At 51.3% G+C, this 21,139-nt stretch overlaps 1 protein-coding gene across 2 annotated transcripts in view; it reads left to right on the top strand.

The window, feature by feature from the left end:
- Nucleotides 1-21,139, top strand: part of PABPC1 (poly(A) binding protein cytoplasmic 1) — a 503,278-nt gene that overhangs the window by 433,941 nt on the left and 48,198 nt on the right. For both annotated transcript variants that reach the window (XM_069621444.1, XM_069621445.1), the window contains exon 14: nt 13,335-13,465. In XM_069621444.1, the coding sequence (XP_069477545.1) occupies nt 13,335-13,465 (131 nt within the window). The remainder of the gene's footprint in view (nt 1-13,334; nt 13,466-21,139) is intronic.

The following is a 21,139-nucleotide window of genomic DNA, read 5'->3' as shown; positions in this document are numbered from 1 at the left end:
GATGGTTGTCTGCTTAGATTCAGATGCGCCCACCCTTCCTCCCCGCTCGGATGGAAGGAACATAGACGCCTTATTACTTTCTCTTTTCTGTACTCTCACGTTGGTCATAAGGCTCCCTCGTGGCAGAAAAAATACAGAGGGACCTTGACGCGTGAGGGATTTTGTGTACACTACACGTCACTATAGGGATAATATTACAGACACGCTTATTTCGATGTTCCCTTTTCGACTTTCGAAAAACAAGATGCAATACTCTGCAGTGATGGCAGACTATGCACAGCATGTGAATATAAGCAGATGCAAACATCAGAAATGCTTTTATGGTAAGTAATGCAGGTCTTATCCCAGAGAAGGTATTTAAACCTTTGGGAAGTCTAAAAAGACATTCCTCTGTCACTGCACTGAGGGTGCTGTGTAACAAACATGAAAAGATGCCTATGGAGTTATCTTAAAATGCCATAATCGAAGAACACAAGAGTAAAACACACATCAAAATACATAAATGAGTGGGGAAAAAAGGCTCTCACTCTTTCCAGGTAAAAAAAAATCAAAATCCAGCAAAGTTGCTGATGGTTTCTAAGGTTAAGGGAATTAGCAAATTTTTGAGAATTCTCCCTAACAGTCGGCCTCTCCTCGGCTCGTAGAGGCGGTGAAATCCAGGCGCTGGTCACCTCAGAGCCATATACAAGCTTCTCCAGCATGGGGTCTGGCATGGATTCACATGCTCATATTCCCCGTCAGGCCGGGAATCCTCGGTATAGAAAAAATCAGTATCGGTTTAGTTTCTGATCTCTCTTTCTCAGTAGTAACCAATCACTGGTCTCTGGGTCATACTGCCCCCAGCCAATGACTGCCCTCTCCCTAAGCCCCACCCCTGGCAGCCATCCTCAGATTTTTACCGCACGTTCAAGTGTTGGGAGTCCTCGTGCTTAGCTCTCGAGCTTTTGCTGCGTTTTCGCGCTTTTTTCAGGAGATTTTCTCATTTTTTCAGTTAAAAGAGCCTCAAGCTCCACCGTTTCTACTTCCGATCAACGGGGATCCATTTCGGAGTTTTCTACGCCACTCAAGGGTGAAGATTTCGTCGAATTATGCTTTTGGAGGATTCCAGAAGTTCCGAGGCCTACCCCGGACATGGCCCAGGAGAAAGGGAGCTCGACGCCCGGGAAGCTATTCAGGACCTGCCCTGGATGCCAGCTTCAGAACGTTTTCAAGGACGACGAGCATTCGTTATGCCTCTACTGTCTCCATGAGGACAAGACGCAAAAGGAAAAGGACTGCGCGTTTTGTGGAAACATGTCGGAGCGGACCATGAAGGATCGCCACCTCCGTCTTGCCAACTGGCTGGAAGGTAAGAGCCCGCCAGGCAAGAAGTAGTAGTCCGAGCGGTCTTCTAAGTCCTGTGAGGGTGCTCCGGCGACGGGGGCCCAACAAAAGGCTAAGCACCGCGGGCACCGGGAGCGCCGAACGGTCGGGCTCCTTGGCTGCCAGGCATGGCGCGCCCTCCCCGGCGCCATCGACCACGAGCCAACGCTCTGGCTCGGGTAAGAGGAAGTCCGAGAACCCGGCGAAGCTTCTGGAGAGGCCCCGGTCGATCTCGAAGACTCCGGCAGAGGGGGAGCGAGGCTCAGACCCTCCCCCGAAGGTGAAGGCCCCAGGCGTACAGAAGGTGACGTTGGCCGTGATTCACCCTGCTAGGACCTCGATCGAGGATGTCGCCGCGGCCCTGGCTCAGCCTGTGGAGGCTACACCAGTGGAGGCGCCCTCAGGTACCAGAGTCTCCCTGCCACCGTGGAGGGAGTCGACTTTCAGGCCCATCGAGAAGACCCCCACAAAGTCCTCGTTGGAAAGGGGGGGTGAGGAGGTGTTGGCCGTCGTGGATACGGACACGACCTCTGAAGAGGAGCTCATCCAAGTAGTGCGGCCTTCTCTGCCTCAACCCCCCCGGAGGGGACGAGATTGGATCCTTCCATGCAATGATCTCCAGGGCATCCGAGCTCTTCCAGCTCTGCCCCGAGGAAAAGGAGGGGTTCCTTTACCAGCGGCGCGAGGCTAAAAGGAAGACGGTCCTCGCCCTACCGCTTCTTGATGACATCTGAGATGAGGGGCTCGCCCTCCTCAAGAACCCTGCCACGGCTCCTGCGAAGAGGGACCGGTACGAGAAGAAGTACCGGGTCCCCGACGCTGCCCCCTTGTGCCTTAGGGCGCAACCTACCCCGGACTCGGTCGTTTCGGCGGCGGCCAAGAAGTAAGCGGGGGGGGGGGGGGGGGGCATCAGCCTCGACTTCAACCTCCCCTCCGGACGGCGAGGGTAGGAAACTGGATGCGATGGGACGACGGGTCATCTCATCTGCAGCGACGACCATCAAGGCGGCCAACGCCCTGGCCATCGTAGCCCGCTACGACGGAGTTGTGGTTCAAGATCGCCCCTCTGTTGGACTTCCTTCCGGATGCCAAGGGGGCCGAGGCCCTGGAAATCTTGCAGGAAGGTGAGATTGCCTCGGACCACGCCATTACGATGGCTACGGACATCGCCGACACCGGTTTCCGTCAGTTGGGCCAACAGCGTTTGCCTGAGACGACGAGGATGGCTCAGGGTGACGGATTTCCGCCAGGACGTTCAGACCAAGGTTTTGGACATGCCCTTCGATGGGAACAACCTTTTTGGCAAGGCGGTTGATGAATCCCTTCAGGCGATCAAGACGGACACGGAGACGGCCCGTGCACTGGGTGTGCTCCAACAGCGACGGCCGTCCTTTTGGAGCTCCGGAGGCAGACAGGGTGCCTCCAAGGGAGCCGGCAGCAGCTCCTCTACTTACCGTCAAGCGGCAAGGTCTTCGTCGCAGGAGGCCTACAGGGGACGCAGCAAGTCAGGTGGATCCCGCCGTTGTCGCCAAGGTGGTCAAGGAGGCAAAGCGGCCTCAAAGCAAGATTGAACCGTCCGTCGGGTCGGGCCCCCGCCGAAGCACCCCGGTGGGAGGGCGGCTGACGAAGTTCGTCGGCGTGTGGGAGTCCATCTCCACCGACCGTTGGGTGCTGGACGCCCTGGCCCTGGGGCACGCCCTCAAGTTCCAGAAGAGGTGCCGCTGCATTCCTCCCGTGGCCAGGAAGGAAAATCGCGTCCCTCAACTGCTGTTGGAAGTACGGGCGATGCTCAGGAAAGGTGCCATCGAGCTCGTCCCGAAGAGGCTTCGGGGCTCTGGAATTTACTCAAGATACTTCCTCGTGAGGAAGAAGACAGGAGGATGGCGTCCCATCCTGGACCTGCGACGACTAAACAAATATATCAAGGCACAGAAGTTCCGGATGGTCACCCTCCAGCACGTGCTGGGACAGCTGGAGGTGGGCGATTTCCTGTCGTCGTTGGACTTGGAGGATGCTTACTTCCACATCCCTATTCTAAAGAGGCAACGAAAGTTCCTCAGGTTCGTGGTCAAAGGGCGGCACTACCAGTTCAAGGCCCTCCCATTCGGCTTAAAATTGGCGCCCAGGGTGTTCACCAAGTGCCTAGCACCGGTGACGGCGCGGCTGCGCCTGCAGCGGATCCACGTCTACCCCTACCTGGACGACTGGCTCATACGGGCAAGGACAAGGGAGAGCTCGCCGTGGAACACACTGCGAAGTCCGTCCAGCTGCTCACGGACCTGGAGTTCTCCAACTTTCCAAAATCCCACCTGGTCCCGTCGCAAGTCGCCCTGTTTCTGGGAGCACAGCTCGCCACAGTGGCGGGGCGGGCCTCACCGTCGGAGGAAAGGATAAGGACCATCCTAGGAAAGGTGCAACGCCTACTGGCCACGGACGTGGCCAGAGTGAGGTCTATCAAGTCCCTCCTCGGAATGATGTCCTCCTGCATTTATCTGGTGCCCCATTGCAGACTTCGGATGCGGCCCTTGCAAAAATTCCTCGACGCTCACTGGATCCAGACGACGGGCAGCTTCGAGGACAGGATCTTGCTCGATGAAACGTTCCGTCAGGCGATACGATGGTGGGGTGTCCGCGCTCATCTGACAGCGGGAACAGGCTTCCTAACCCCGGCCCACCAGGTGACGGTGACGGATGCCTCCCTGGAAGGTTGGGGAGCGCACACCGGGGGTCTCCACGCGAGAGGCCTTTGGTGCTCGGAGGAGAAGACTCTCCACAACATCTTGGAGCTCTGCGCAGTGTTCTGGGCCCTCAGGTCCTTCCTTCCGTCGCTCAAGGGCAATGTGGTGAGGATCTTCACCGACAACACCACCACGATGTTTTACATTCGGAAGCAGGGCAGAACCAGATCCCCTGCCCTGTCCAAGGAAGCCCAGGATCTGTGGCATTGGGCCATCGCCCAAGGGATGTTTCTGATACCCTTTCATCTGGCAGGGATAAAAAAAAACACCATTGCCGACTCACTCAGCAGGGAGCTGCGCTCGTGCCACGAGTGGGAACTGCGCCAGGATCGAGTGGACCGACTCTTCGACGATGGGGCGAACCCCAGATCGATCTGTTCGCGACGGCGGTGAACTCAAAGTGCCGGAGGTTCGCCAGCAGGTTTCCCCAACCGAGGAGCATGGGCGATGCTTTCTCGTTCCCCTGGGACGGCCTGTTCCTTTATGCATTCCCGCCGTTGCTACTCCGGCTCGTCAACCAGCTCAAGAGGTCCCGGTGCAGGATGATCCTCGTCGCACTGGCGTGGCCGAGGCAGATCTGGTTCCCGGACCTTCTGGACTGGTCAGCGTCCACACCAGTCAAGCTGCCGGCGGACGCGGATCTTCTCTCCAGAGAAGGAGGCGCCATTCTCCATCACGAACCAGAGTCGCTGAACTTGCAGGCCTGGGTCCTGCAGCACTAGAGTTTGGAGGATACGACATCCCGGCCGACTGCAGAGAGGTTCTTGCAAAGGCCAGGGCATCCTCAACTCTCAAGTGCTACGGACACAAATGGAAGAGGTTCTCTGTCTGGTGCCGAGCACAGAAGATTAACCCTCTGCGGGTTACGGCCCCTCAAGTATTGCCGTACCTACTGTCTTTGGCCAAGGCTGGCCTATCTCACGCTTCCATCAAGGTACATCTGGCTGCTGTCTCACGTTACACCAGCACTACAGGACTGGCGTCCTTGTGGTCTCATCGTCTGGTGAAGGAATTTATGAAAGGACTGTTCCGATCATTCCCGCCGGTGAAGGCCCCTGCCCCGGCGTGGGAGCTCAACGTGGTACTAACTAGGCTCATGGGGGCCCCATTCGAGCCTATGCATTCAGTGCTGTTGAAGTTTGTCGTGGAAGACAGCATTCCTCGTGGCCATCACCTCTGCACTAGTGGGAGAGATCCAGGCCCTGTCTTGCAAGCCTCCATACTTGACTTTTCACGACACGAGGGTGGTGCTGAGGACGCACCCCTCCTTCATGCCCAAGGTGCCGTCGGACTTCCACCTCAACAAGCCCATGGTGTTGCCAGTTTTCTTCCCGTCGCCTTCGTCGCCGGCTGAGAGGACTCTGCACTCGCTAGATATAGCTAGAGCGCTGAAGTTCTACGTGGACCGCACGAAGAGTTTCCGGAAGACATCACAGCTGTTTGTGAACTTTGGACCTGTGAATCAAGGGAAGGCTCGCTCGAAGACTTCCATTTCCAGATGGCTCTCCGGCTGCATCATGCACTGTCACCGGTTGGCAAACCGACCGCTGCCCATTCGACCAGAGCGATCGCTGCTACTACAGCGTTCCGGTCTGGTGTGCCCCTGCTCGACATCTGCAGGGCTGCTACGTGGAGGTCGACACACACCTTCACGAGATTCTACTGCGTCGACCGGGATTGCAGGGAGGAGTCCAGAGTCGGCCAGGCAGTGCTGCGCAACCTGTTCGCCTAAGGAGAGCCTGGTGAGGAGGTAAGAGTTGCTTAATGTTGAGTTGTTGTATTGCTTGATATTGAGCCTTTTGCCACCTCCCGTGGTTGTGCATGTGTATACTGCTATGTATTCTTATATTCATGAGCATGTGAATCCATGCCAGACCCCATGCTGGAGAAGGAACAAGTTACTTACCTGTAACTGTTGTTCTCCAGCATGGGTCTGGCATGGATTCACATACGAACCCTCCCACCCCTCTGCAGCTCTTCACTTGGTCATACTGCCACTTCACGTGCTACCAAATCTGAGGATGGCTGCCAGGGGTGGGGCTTTGGGAGAGGGCAGTCATTGGCTGGGGGCAGTATGACCCAGAGACCAGTGATTGGTTTCTACTGAGAAAGACAGATCAGAAACGAAACTGATAGTGATTTTTTTTTTCTATACCGAGGATTCCCGGCCTGACGACGGGGAATATGAGCATGTGAATCCATGCCAGACCCATGCTGGAGAACAACAGTTACAGGTAAGTAACTTGTTCCTTTCACAGGGACAAAGTAGTCCTGCAGACACACCCTTAATTTCTGCGTAATGTGCCATCTGCATTCCACTTAAACGAGGAAATAGTCCTTCCTACGTTCTTTGCTAATCCTAAGGACTAAGCATAGGGAGTGCTGCACTGCCTGGATGTCGGGCGTGCCCTGAGGTGGTTCTTGGACAGGAACATGGGCTTCCGCAAATCGGATGCCCCGTTTGTCACCTTCAGAGGCTCTAGACCAGGCTATCAGCCTTCCAAAGCCTACATATCCCACTGGATGGTCTCGGTCATCAAAGAAGCGTACGAGGGCCAGCCCAGGCCGTTTCAGGCCAACATGCATGCCTGCGCAGTCGGGGCCAAGGCAACGGCCATCACATTCCAGCGCCATGTCACTTGGCTAGTCATAAGCAGGGCGGCCACTTGGGCCACTCCCTCGGCTTTCTGCAAGCATTACTGTTTGGATGCCGACTCTGGATATGACGCGGCTTTCGGACAGGTGGTTATTTGCTTAAGGAGGGTCTTCTCTCCACCCTGGGGCTACATTCAGTTGTAATAGCCCATGCAGTATGGAGGAAAGGGGGCGGGATGTAAGAGTAATTATAAGTTACTCATAGTCCCCTTTTATGTTTGTTTATTGAGTTTATATAGCACTTTAAGCCAAAGAGCTTTACAATATAACTGGTACAATAGTGAGAGAAGCATGTTTACAACATGAAACAAGTCATTAGAACAATCTGTAGAGGGGGGGTCATGAGTGTGAGTGAAGAAAATGGGCTTTCAGGGAGGAGCGGAAGGATGAGTAGGTAGGGGTGGAACGGATGGAGAGCAGTAGGGAGTTCCAGTGTAGGGGGGACCAAGAGTTGGAAGGAGCGGAAGCGTGAGGAGGCACATGGGGCTGGGGGTACAGTTAGAAGGTAGAGGTTTGCAGAGATGGCGTGAGGGAGAGTAAAATGAAAGGAGGGAGGAAAGGTGGGGGGGGCAGGTCATGGAGAGATTTGTAGACAAGACAGAGGAATTGAAATTTCAGTTGAGAGGAAGGGAAGCCAGCCAAGTTGAGAGGAAGATAGTCTTGAGGGCCGAGACGACATAGGGGAGAGGAGCAGTAGAAGAGGCGGGAGAAAATAAGGGAGGAGAGTAGGAGTTTGGAAGCATGGAATGTGAGAGAGGAGCGGATCTTACGGATGTTGAAGAGGTGGTGCCAACAGGCACGAGAGGTTAGAGATGTGGTTGGAGAAGGAGAGAGAGGAGTCGAGATGGAGGCCGAGATTGCGGACATGGGTAGATATGGGGAGGTTGGAGGGTGGAAAGTGGATGAAGGGGGGGGGGTGTTAGGAGGGAAGAAAAGTACCTCAGTCTTGTCAGTATTAAGGGAAAGATAGTGGGATGACATCTAGTTTTTTTATGGCTGTGAGGCAGGGAGAGGGTGTGATGGAGGTCTGATGTGAAGGAAGAGAAGAAAAGGAAGAGTTGGGTGTCTTCCACGTAGAAGTGGTGGGAGATGCCGAAAGAAGAGATGACTGGGGCGTGAAGGGAGGTATAGAGAGAGAAAAGAACGGGTCTGAGTACGGATCCCTGGGGGACACCATAGTTCAGGGGGAGGCTGGAGGAGGTGCGGCCGCCCCAGGAGACAGTGAAGAATCGATTGGAGAGGTAAGAGGAGAGCCAGGAGAGGACAGAGCCTTTGAAACTGAAGGAGGACAGAATGTTGAGAAGTAAAGGGTGATCTACAGTGTCAAAAGCTGCAGAGAGGTCAAGGAGGATTAGGATTGAAGATTGCTTAGCATAGCGAGCAGTGAGGAGAGAGTTGAGGACATAAGTGAGTGCAGTCTAAGTGGAGTGTTTAGCGCGGAAACCAGTTTGCGAGGAGGGAGTGTGATGAGACAAAGGCAGAAAGTTGAGAGTAGGCTAGGCGCTCGAGCTTTGAGATGAAGGGGAGAAGGGAGATTGGTCTGAAGTTGGAGGCGAGAAGAGGGCTAGCAGAAGGTTTCTTCAGGATAGGGATTATGGTAGCGTGTTTGAATGCTGAAAGGAAGGTGGCGTAGGAGAGACAGGTGTTGAAGAAGGTGGTTAGGTAGGGGATAAGGAGAGGGTACATTTTGGGGAAGAGGGAAGTGGCGATGGGATCAGAGGGGGCAGCAGTAGGATGAGTTTTGGATAGGAGTTGGGAGGCGCATGCTGGGGTGATAGGAGAGAAGGTGGACAAGTTAGCAGAGCTGGGGGAGGGGGACAGAGGAGAGCAGGGAGGAGAGGATGTTCTGGCGAAGAGAGGATTTTGGATGAGAAGAAGTTAGCGAAGTCAGAGGGAGAGAGCTTAGAGTTTGTGGAAGGGTCTGGGGTGGGAGGGGAAAGAAGGCGAGAAAGGGTCTGGAAGATACGGTGGGGATGAGAGGCTTGTGAGTGCAGGAGGGTAGAGTAGTAGGAGCGCTTGCCAGACGAGAGGCAAGAGTCGTAGAGCGAGTGATATGAGAAATAGGAAGATTGATTAGACGGAGAAGGGGATTTGAGCCAGCATGGTTCGAGGCCACGGAGGAGGGCGCACATGGACAGAAGGTGAGAAGAGAGCCAGGGTTGGGAAGGTTTGTGTGAGGGGGAGGAGGTGGTAAGAGGATAGTGTTGCAAGACTGGAGGTTATAGAGGACAGTGAGGAGAGGGCGTCGTCAGCTGAGAGGGAAGCAAAGTCTGGGAGGAGGGGAAGGGAGGAAGAACAGGAGTCGAAGAGAGAAGGGTTGAAGTTGCGGAGGTTGCGACGAGAGGAGGGAGAAGGGAGGATGAAGAGGGGGAGGAGTGGGGGTGAAGGAGAGCAAGGTGTGGTCGGAGAGATAGTTGGGGAGAGATGATACAGGGGAAGAAGAGTAGGAAGATGAGATTGAGGGTGGAGCCAGAGGAATGGGTAGGGGAATAGTAAGGGGAGAGAGGTAGGAGTCGAGTAGTGATAGAAGAGGAGAAGAATGAGAAGTGGATGAGTGTGGGAGGTTGAAATCGCTGAGGACTGAGGAATAGGAGAGGGAGAGATGGTCCAGGTCTACGTAGGAGGAGAGGGGGACGGGGGGGGTCTGTAAATAATAGATCGCTTGCGGAGAAGTGAAGGATTTGAAGAGAAATTCAAAGGAAGAGAAGGTGGGGAGGGAGAGGGTAGGGGATGAGGAAAGACATTTAGGGTGGAAAATGAGGCCAGCGCCGCCTCCGAGACCAGAGGGGCGTGAAACATGAGGAGGAAGAGGGGGTGGAGAGAGACGCAGGGACAGTGGAATTGAAGGGGGGGGATCCAGGTCTCGGTTGATGCAGAGGAAGTGAAGATTGAGTCTGAACAGGTTGAGGGTCACAGTGGCTTTATTGCAGATGGATCGGGCGTTCCAGGGGGCAATGTTGATGCTGGAGGGGTTAACAGTGGGGAGGTGGATAAGATTAGGGCGAGAAGGAGTTGTGCGGGGAGGAGGGGGTGGGCAAGAGCAGGGGGGTGAAGGGAGGTGGACAAGAGCAGGGGGGTGAAGGGAGGTGGACATTAGGATGAGGGGACGGTAGAGGAGGAGGGAGAGTGAGATGGAGGGGAGCCAACGAGAGGAAAGACAGGGTGCAAGACAGGAAGGGGAAAGGAGTAAGTGCTGGTGGCCACACTGCAGAGTGATCACAGTTGTAGTAGGTGTCAGGGTGTTGCAGGCACAGTAGGGGGTGAGGGGCAGGGCAAGATGGCAGGGGAGGTCTTGGAGAAGGATGGGGAAACGCAGTGGGTGAGAGGGAGTAAAGCAGTGGGGTGGCTGTAGCAGTGTTCAAGGGTGGGTAGATGAGGGAGGTAGGGGCTTTTTTAGAGATTAGCAGCTGGGTGTTGGAGAGGTGAGAACTGCAGGGACCTAGGATAAGGGGTTGCAGCAGAAAGCGATCAAGGACAGTTGGAGAGATCAGTGGAGCAGCAGAGCGTCCAGGGCAGAGAGATGTGTAGCGGAGGACCGGAGGAGGGACACGGAAGCAGGTCGGGTGTCTCTGGGAGGAGGAGACGGTGGTGGGCTGATTCTTGTGCAGCAGTCCAGCGGAGTGGTGGCGGGCTGGAGGCAGTGAGAAAGGGGCTCCTGCAGGCAGGAGGCAGGGAGCACAAGGGCGGGCAGGAAGCAGGGAGCACCAGGGCTCTTGAAGATGGTGAGCTCCGGTAAGTGGTGAAGGAAGTCACTGGAGCGGCGGCCCTTCAGGGGCAGGGCAGGATGGAGTGCAGGCTAGGGGAACAAGGGTGTGGTGCTAGCGAGGCGGCTCAGCAACGTGCACAGCCTGGTAGGCGGTCGTCCGGCAGAGGCACCTGCAGTTGATGGGCTTCGGAGAGCTATGGCTCTTTTGACCTAGAGGAATGAGCAAAGACCAGGCAAGCAGTGAGGTGAGGTGGCTGACAGCACCAGACACTGCTGGCTCTTTCTACCATCAGGAAAGTGCAGAGTGAAGGCAGGCAGCCACCAGTGGCTCCTCTTGCCTCCAGGAGTGTGCAAAGTCCAAGCAGGCAGTGAGGAGAGGTGGCTGTCAGATAAGAGCTTTCGCAGATGGTGAGCTTAGGAGGAGATGGTGATGTGGTTCAGCGGTGCATCCGGGACAGGCAGATAGGGCGGGCCTCACTAGAGGAAGAGGTGGGTGGGCTGCGGCCGGTCTGCGGCCTGGAAGCAGAGCGCCCAGGCCTTCCGGGGCGCCGTCAGGGGTACAACCGAGGCGGATGACGGTGACAGCTGCAAGGGCTTACACAGATGGTGAGCTAAGATGGTGAGGGTGATGCAGCCTCGCTGGGCGTCCAGGTCTGGCAGATGGTGAGGCCGAACCAGGCCTCACGGGAAGAGGTGAGCTGGTTGCGCCTGGACTGTGACCTGGAGGCAGAGCGCCCGGGCTGTTGGGGCTCTGCACGGTGGTAATCCGGGGGACTGGAGGAAGTGCAGGTAGTTCAGGCAGATGAAGGTGACAGCTGCACAGGCCTGGAGGCAGAGCGCCCGGGCCGTTGGGGCTCTGCACAGTGGTAATCCGGGGGACTGGAGGAAGTGCAGGTAGTTCAGGCAGATGAAGGTGACAGCTGCACAGGCCTGGAGGCAGAGCGCCCGGGCCGTTGGGGCTCTGCACAGTGGTAGTCCGGGGGACTGCAGGAAGTCCCTTTCCTCCATACGTCCCACCAACCTCCCCCCTATTAATACTGGTGTCATTAGGCAATTTTAATTCTATTGTCGATGTGTCAATGGGGACTGAGGTGTGGCGCCAGAGGGCGGATTCAGGGCAGCGCATGCTCCCTGGGCCACACTCCCACACGCGCCTCTAAATTTAAAGGTGAAGGTTTTTTTCTGGTGAAAAAGGTTCTGTCTCACGTACCTTGGGAAGGACGCCCATGCAGTATTGAGGAAAGGGGACTATGGACTAAGAGTACGTTAGTCACAACGGTGAATAACTTGTATTTTCCTGGAGTTCGGGTCCGGCTTAAAGGCGATGCACTCGCCCTGGTGTTCTTGTCTCCTCTCACTCGGTTCGTGCAGCAGCAAAGTACAGCCAGCAGAGAAAGGGGTTCCAGGCAAGTTCGTCTTGAGGTTGATTGGACCGACCAACCCAAGGGGTGAAGTCTCCCTTTGCCGGCTTCTCTAGTCTATTAGAAATTGGGAGCTTCAGCACTGCAGCAGGGCTTCACCGGGCAAACCAACGGTCCAGGAGGGTGCAGCAAGCTTCTCTTCCAGTTTCTTATTCGGTTCCTTCGTCCAGTGGTCGACTCTGCCTCCCTTGCAAAAGAACTCTCCTTTCATGCAAGTTTCTCCCATTAATTTGCAGCGTAGCGGTCAATCAAACAGCAGGGTGGCTGTCCTCCAAGGACAGCCAGCCAATCACCTTTGAGGCATTCCTGTAACCTAAGAGACTAAGCACAGGGAGTTTCGGGAACCTCCCTTGCTTCCTGCCAGACACGCTGAAGCCAGAGGCAAAGCAAACAAAGGGACCAACCCTGTTTTGGCGTGCAGAGTAAATGTCAAGAAGGACCTTTCCAACAAGAAATGGCGAGAAAAGACAACTTCGCCCATTTTGACGAAATGGGCCCCCATGGGTGCAATACTGCAGCTGAAGATTCAGCCTGCAGTAAATTGTAGGAAAAATAAACCGCTGCCACCAGCCATTAATTGTAGAAAGGGTAACATAAACATTTTACATGAGAAGGTAGACAAAAGGGGATACTAAGTATCCTCCCAGCACTCCACATAAGATGGTGTGGTGGGTCTACAAAGTAACAAAGGTAAGTAAAGTCAATTTCACTTTACTTACTGCTCATGGAAACAGTAGTTTATCCAAGAGAAGGTATTTTAACCTCGACAGACATCCAAAGGACTTCTCTTGTGACACTGCACTGAGGGTGATGTGTGTCACACTACAAAAGGTGATGCCTATGGAGTTTGTCATGCTCCACACCCAAAAGAAATAGTGTCCAAATCAGCACAAAACACATGAGAGAGCGAGAAAAAGGGCTTGCTATCTTCAGGATGAAAATTAAGTCCAGCAAAAGAGCTGGGTGTCTCTAAGGTAGAAGGGAATTAACACAGAAATAAGTTCTCCCTAAAAAAAGGCTCCACTCATTGAGGATTTCAGAAAAAAGTCCAGCAGAAATTGCTGGGGCTCTCTAGGAGAGGGGATGAAGCATTAAAATGATAAGTCTCCCTAACAGGAGTGTTTTCTTTACTTTTGTGGACTAACTGTACTGACCAAGCAGCCCTCCTGAAGTTGTGCCCGACCGTTGTTAAATTGCTACTACATTTAGAGAGGTTTGGCTTCCCTGTTGGTTGGATTTGAACTTCTGCCAATAGGTTGCTTGCATATCCCTTACCAGAGGGCTATGTAAAGATCTCCCTAAAAGCAATGAATTAAGAGTACTGGAATTGCCATGAAGATCCATTTTCCTTTCTAGATTGGGCGTTCATTGGCCATGCATATGGGTTGTAGCATGTATTTTGCTGGAAAATTGCATTCGCATTTTATTTACTACATTTGTTTTTTCTCTAAGGCGAAAGACTGTTCCCTCTTATTCAAAATATGCATCCAACTTTGGCTGGGAAAATTACTGGAATGTTGTTGGAGATCGACAACTCTGAGCTTCTTCACATGCTTGAATCTCCAGAATCTCTTCGTTCCAAGGTACAGTATTGTAATTTGGTCCCTGACTTTCGCTTAAAATATAGTTCAAGCCAAAAGCTAAGTTTGTTTTGGTAAAACTTGCTCCATTTCGTCAGTATTTCTAAAACTTTAATCCAGCTCACATTTCTTCCTATGTGTACACACCATGAACTGAACACCCACTCTGGTCTTACCCACTTGTTAAGCAGGTCATCACCCCTCTGTTAGAATGGCTTTCTACCATGTTTTCAGGGTGAGAAAACTGTATGTACATCAACTAAGCAACATGTTTACTGGTGAATGTCTATGAGCTGTCAAGGTTAAACTCCTAGTTCTCCAACATGGGGTCTGGCATGGATTTGCATGCTCATGAATATTCCCTTCAGGCTGGGAATCCTCAGTAAAAGAAAAAAGTGTTTCACTTACAAACTGTATTTATCCTCTAAATCAATCACTGAACTCTGGGCCATTCTGCTCCCAGCCATTGACTGCCCTCTCCCTACGCCCCTCCTCTGGCACCCATCTTCAGATTTTTACAGCACATTCAAGTGTTGGGGAGTCCTCCTGTTTTTTCCTGTGAGCTGATGTTAGACAAGATTGTATGAAGTACCCTTTGGGTGCACTACAACAACATTGACCTCCTGGCAATAGGAACCCAATCTTTGGTATAAGTCTGTACTACACAGGTTGGTAGCGTGTTGAGCAGCCAGGCTTACCTCAAGAGGGGTCAATGTGAGCTGTAGGGGAGTTGCACAGAGATTCAGTGACAAGTATTCAAATAAACATACACACAAGGTTTCTTGATTAAACAATTATTAATTTAACAGTCAGTTTGAGTAAGCCTTCTTCAGTAGGGGCAATATAATAGTAACACACAAATGCACACTCTTAGTTTCTCTAAATCAGCAAGTACCCATTTGGGATGGCACAGACACTTCCTACACCCTCAGGTGACTTAAATAGCTAGGACACTGTGGTATTTAGAGCAATACTTAGGAGTAGTTCAAAGAGAAAGGTTAATAGAACAAAACAAGAGATGTCACAAATATTCTGAAGCAGGTAAGTACTTTTGGTAACCTCTGGACCCGAACGCACACATCATCCTCCTGCATCACCAATAGAGAATGTGCCTACAAGATTCTGCTACGTTGGTACTGCTCTCCCCTCAGGCTTCATCATATGAACCAGTCTCTCGACCATGCCTGCTGGAGAGGGTGTGGAGGCTGGGTTCCTTTTTCCACATGTGGTGGGTATGCCCAAGGATCCAACAGTTCTGGAAACTGTTTAGCTACCATTGAGCAGATCACCCAGACAGCACTCCATCTGGATCCTGAGCCTGTCCTCCTGGGGGTGCCGGTCCCCGGGATTTATCCGCGCTCCGGAAATAAAGCCAAACTGCTGACCCAATGCCTTCTGGCGGGGAAAATAGTGATAGCCCGCTCCTCGCTCCTGGAAAGCCTTGGACGGCCCCTTCATGTCTCAATGGTGGGAGAAAATATGGGACATATTGATTGCGGCGAGGGCTGGGCTCCTCCATCGCTTCCAGAACATTTGGGCCCCATTGTTGGACTATAACCGGAAACTTCCAGCTTTGACCTATATGCCCAGCAATGTCTGGTGGGCTTTGGGGAGAAGACACTCCCTGAGAGAGAGGTACAGCCGAATCAGACGCAGAGAACACAAACCAATGGGATGCTGCCCTTGACCAACGGCAATGCAGGGAGGCGGTGGTTATTTCATGCTGATTTTCATGTCTTCATTTATGTTGTACCGTTGTCACCCTGCCTTGGTTTAAAATTAACATCTTAAAAAAGATCAAAGCAGGGCCACAAGCTGATTAGGCTTGTGAGGTAAAGAAGCTGTTGGCAACTCCGCAGAAGCAACCAAGACACATCTCAACTGAGAACAAGTGAGGTTACACAACAAGAGGTAAGTTATTTTAGACTTAACAGTACCTTTGGTTAGAAGAAAAACTGTTCCTGGGCCTCAGTCGTGGGGACAAGTGGGAGGATGTCTAGCGGACTCCTGCACTGCAACGGGCGGTTGGTGACAGAAAAGGACCAACTTCTATACAGTGGCACTTCACGGTTTCAGCTCCTTGCGTCTTTGCAAATAGCACCACTCCAGACTCTTGGCTGTTGAGATGGGCTTTCCTTGCATCTGGGGTCCAGCACTCTGTTGAGGTGGCTCAGGATGGGTCAGCCCTGCTTCCTGGAGCTCTTGGCCAACTTAAAAGCAATGCACACAAACTGGTGTTCCTCTCCCCGACTCTTAGTTTCCAGCAGCAACTGCAGTGGAAATACAACTAGCTTCGAGAGGATGTCCAGGTGGCTTACTTTTGAGTTGATTGGACCCACCAACTCAATGGGAGAAGTTGTCCTTGCAGGGCTTCTCTAGTCGAGACGAATTCGGAGCTTCAGGACAGCAGCAGGGCTTCACTGGGCAAACCAACGGTCCAGGAGTTGCAGCAGGCGTCTCTTCCAAGTTCTTCTTCGGATTACTTCGTCCAGTGGTCGGTTCTGCCGTCCAAGCCAAAAAGCCTTGGTTTTTCCCATTCATTCCAGCCCAGCTGTCAGTTACCCAGCAGGGTGGCTGTCCTTGCCGGAAAGCCAGCCGGCCAATCGCCTAGGAGTGCATTGCTGTCATTTAAAAGACTAAGCAAAGGGAGTTTCGGGCACCTCCCTTGCTTCCTGCCCCTGCCAGACACCCTGGAGCTAGAGGCGGGCTTCACTCTTGAATTCCACCAAAGACGAAATGAACAAAGGTACCAAACCTGGTTTGGTGGGCAGAGTACATCTCAAGACGAACTTTTCCACAAAGAAACGGCGAAAAAAGAAGACTGGGGCCATTTTGACAAAAATGGCACCCTTGGGTGCTTTACTACTTCTGCGAATGCAGCCCGCGTTAAAAGCACACCACAGTAGTTAAACGTAAACCACTGCCACCAGCCATTCATCGAGGAAAGGGTAACATAAAATTGTTACATGAGAAATTAAACAAAGGGGATACTAAGTAACCCCTCCATCGTAAGATAGTGTGTGCTGGGTCTAGAAAGTTACTAATGTAAGTTAAGTAAATTTCACTTCACTGCTCTTGCAAACAGTTTCCGATGCTTGTTAATCTGCTTAGAATCACATGCTTTGCTTATAGTCCGACATCCAGTTGTAACCGTGAGTATTGCAGCTTGTCTTTCGAGGATCGAAAGGGGACGTCGACATGGGTGTGCCTGTAACACTATCCGTGACGTGTAGTGTACCCAAAATCCCTCATGTGCCGAGGTCCCTATGATTGTACTTTCTGCCATGATGGAGCCTAATAACTTTCGTGAGTACATAAGAGAGAAAGTAGTAAGACGTCTATGTTCCTTACACCCGAGCGGGGAGGAAGGGTGGGCGCATGTGAATCTAAGCAGATACAATCAAATGCTATTACAGTGAGTAATGCATGTCTTCTGATGCTTGTTAATCTGCTTAGAATCACATGCGGTGCATAGATTAGCGAGCAGTACCCAGAGTTGGAGGGGGGTTGTGAGAAGAAACCGTAGTGGAAAGATGTCTTAGTACTGCTTGTCCCACTTGAGAATCAGACCTAGAATGCATGTCTAGGCAATAGTGTTTTGTAAAGATGTGTACAGAACTCCAGGTTGCCTCTTTGCAAATGGACTCTAGGGGAACATTTGCAATGAAAGCTATGAAGCCCCCGTGCCTTGAGTAGAATGTGCTCTAGGCTTGAAGGGCAGTTCTCTCTTAGCAAGAGTGGAACAGTGTGATGCATTTGACAATCCACCCGGAGATGCCTGATTTAGAGACAGGATCACCTTCTCTACCAGCTGCCACTGAAACAAAAAACTGGTTAGTCTTTCTCAGTGGTTTAGTCTTTTCCAGGTAAAACATGACTGCTCTGCGCACATCCAATGAGTGTAGGCTTGTCTCGGCCACGTTAGTGGGGTTCTGGAAGAAGGTAGGTAGTTCTATCGATTGGTTCACATGGAACTTTGAAATAAAGTTAGGCGCAAATCGAGGTTGAGTGCGCAGAACAACCTTCTCTCTGAACTGTAACGAAGTGGGTCTAGAACTGAAAGGGCCTGTAGTTCACTAACCCTTCGAATGGAAGTAATAGCCACTAGGAAGGCTGTCTTATAGGTAAGATCCTGAGGCTTGCCTTATGCATAGGCTCCAACGGGGACCCCGTGAGCCTAGTCAGTACCACGTTCAGGTTCCTCTGGGAGACGGGTTACAAATGGGGGGGATGAATCCTCTTGACCCTTTCCATGAAAGCCTTAACAAGTGGCATTTTCCACCATAACACCTTCTGTTGTGACGTAGTGTAGGCCGAAAGAGCAGCTAAGTGAACCTTCAGGGAATTAAAAACCAGGCCTGAGTCTAGTAAGTGAGTCAGGTACAATACAATGGGATTGACGCCTTTGGCATTGCACCAGATAACACAGCGCTTCCATTTACTGGAGTAGCAATATCTGGTGTTTGTTTTTTTTTTGCCTCCCTGGGTATGTCCATGCATCTCTGAGGAAGTTGTAAGTACCGAACTCTGACTTCAGGAGCCGGGCCGCTAAATTCAAAATTCAGGGTTTGCGGGCATGGGCCCGGCTTGTCAGGATTCCGCAGGAGCTGATGCTGGCGCCACTGACCCTCGCCAGGAGTTCACCTCTCAGCCATAAAGTAAAAGCTGAGCTGAGAACCCCAAGAAAGGGGAAGTGGAGAAAATAAACGGGATACTGCTGCCCTGCAACCTTCTGGTAGGCTCTGGTATCTGTGATAAGACATACACTTGGTTACATTATGTAAAATTATCTTCTTTACCTTTTTTAACCTGGCATAGAGGTTATACATTTATATTGAAACCCCTTAAAAACTGTTTAGGTTCTCTTAATGTAACTTGCCATTATAGTCTCTTTAAAACTCTAAAGTAAATGACTCTTGCAAGTACTTAACAGTCTTGGATATTTTACACTTTTGCTTCATTACGTAGAGCTCTGTAAAGTCTGGACTCCTATGCTTTAATGAATGCAGTTTTTTTCCTTTAATAGAATCTCCTTTTAGTATAAGAGTTGCGTGAAAATAGGTATTCAAGTTCCTTGAATGCAGCTCCTCCCACGCATGAATTAGTAATTCACACGCGCATATTGACGAGAAAAAATAAACACGCGCATGCACTGTTTTAACACACGTTCAAAACTCAGAAAAAACCTTGCGCTAGTTGTTTTCTCGACTCGCACTTTAAATTCGCATACACGCTCTTATTTCTGATCGCACCCGTGCTCTCATTTAAAAAAAGTCTTGCGCACAATTCATTAGGACACGCGCACTATCGCACACGCGCTTCTTTGAACGACGCTGTAAAAGATACCAAGACTCGCGGTCGCAGTTTTCCTTTAAAAGTGATCTTGTGCACTATCGTACACTGCACACGCGCTTCATGAACGACGCTGCTAAAATCCGAAAACTCGCGCTAATGCAGTTTGAAATTTCAACATGCGCAAAACATTACAAACTTGTCGCACAGTCGTATTTCTTTTTACTTATTGCTTTAAAAAGTGTTTACATAATCCACACTGTACAGTCATTAAACAGCTTCAAATCAGTTGAATTCCTTAAGTATTGAAACTTGAGTTAACATTTTGACTAAACCTTTTACACGAAAAAAAATTACATATGTATGTCTTCTCTCTTTTTGCATCAGTTATTCATGTCTCCTCCTTATTCTCTTGTCTCAAGGTTTCTCTTTCACAACGTACATATCACTTTAGATTGAACATTCTCTGTGACAGTTTATGAACTTTTTAAAGGAACAATCCCACCTGATGTCAAGTTCTCACAGGCACTGCAATCAGTTTTCTTACTTTAGTGGATTCTCTGAGCTATGGAAAGGCCTTATTTAAGGAGCTTAATTAATGTACAACCAGCCACTGAATTACTATGGGTGAAATGCAGTTTAGAATCTTGCTCACCTCCCAAGAATCCAACCCATTATCCTTCCACTAATCAGACAAAGCAAACATATTGTTCCTTAAACCAATCAGATAAGGTTTCTTTCTCTCCATCTTGACTTGGGCAACCCACAATGTTTATACTTAAGGAAAGAGCTTCCTATTCTATGTACAGGCCCTTTCCTGCTACCAGACCACCTACTCCAGCCAGCCCTGACAGACTCCATACTTAACAAAGAAACTAGAGTTCAAATCACATTAAAAATACATTAGAGAGTGGGGAAAAAGTGTCTCACTCTCTCCAGGTTAAAAATGAAAAGTCCCCAAATCCAGCAAAGTTGCTCCAGGTCTCTAAGGAATTGGCACTTGAGAATTCTCAACAGCTGAACTACGATTGTTCATGCTTTTTCAGTAAAAAGTTGATTTTTGTCGAATAGAGCCTGTGTGCTCTTTCGTTCCTTTGACGGGCAAGCAGTGATCCATGCGTCTTTTGTCGCCCGTCAATGGCAAGAATCGTCAAATTTTCATCAAAGATTCCAGAAGGCCATCGGGCCAACACGGCACGCTGTACCATGTCAGAGGGGGACGACGGTTGAGGTTCTCTCTTCAAGCTCTGCTCTAGCTGCAGACTGAGCAATGTGTTTGAGTTAATGTTAAAGGACATTTATACCGCGCACTATCACCACCGGAGTTGTCCCCTGGCGCTCTGACGGCTCTGAAAAAGGGTGGGTGGGGGGTTAGAGGGAGGAAGCTGGAAAAGTGCAAGAGAGCAGTGATGTGCTGTTGGCGGCCTCAGCCCGGTGGGTCCGTTGGCTGGGCCTGGGCTGTTTGCGGCCGGCAGTCGTCGTGTACCGTTGTGCGAGTCTGTGTTTTTGTTTTGTTATTGCAGTGTAGTGAAGTTTGTGCGGTTTGTTGTGCTGTAGGTTTGTGGTTGTTTGGAGTTTGAGAGGTGTATGCAGAGGGGGGACATTGTTAATGCAATTGGGTTAGCAATTGGCATATCTATCCTGAATTGAGGCGCCAGTCTTCTGTAATCTCCCCAGATGGGGTTCGGGAGCATCCCTTCGTCTCTGTCCTGATCTGGGACCATCCGGCCTTCAGGGTCCCTTTCACATCTGGGCCCCTCCTCCCCCAGCCTCCCTCACAGCCCTACCTGTCTTCCCTTCCCGCTCATACGGCCAGTGCACCTGCCAGTGTCCACAGCTCAGCTAATGTGGTGATTGCCAATATCCCGACAGTTCTACAACACTGTGGTACCTGGTGGTAACTATGGGGCGAGTGCAGGTGTAGGGTGGTGTTATTAACTACGTCTCCCTGGGTGTCGCCTGTGTTCCACTCTACCCGGCGTCACTTGTCCAGTTGGCGTGTAGATTGTCCACTGATTGCCCTGTGCGTTATGCACATTGTTTTGAAGGTGATGCAATGTTTTACTGGGAGCCAGTGTAGTGTCTTTAGGGCAGGAGTGATATGTTCTCTTCTTGATAGTTTGAGGCGTAGTCTGGCTGCTGTATTTTGGATCCGTTGTAGTTTCTTCAGGAGGTATTCTGGTATTCCAAGATAGACTGTTTGCATAGTCTATTTTTGACATGATGAGCGCGACGATAGTGAGTGTTTTGTGTGTGAAGGAGAGGAATGGTAGGATTCTTCTTTCCGTGTGGATGAGGAAAAAGCATTTATTGACTGTTGCTTTTATTTGTGGTTCTAAGGTTAGGGTGCTGTCCATCAGGACTCCCAGATTTTTTACTACCTTA

Source organism: Ambystoma mexicanum, chromosome 5q, assembly GCF_040938575.1.
Source record: "Ambystoma mexicanum isolate Mex_15411 chromosome 5q, UKY_AmexF1_1, whole genome shotgun sequence".
Lineage (NCBI taxonomy): Eukaryota > Metazoa > Chordata > Amphibia > Caudata > Ambystomatidae > Ambystoma > Ambystoma mexicanum.
Note: the sequence above shows the minus strand (reverse complement) of the source record. Positions and strands in the feature narration are given on the sequence as shown.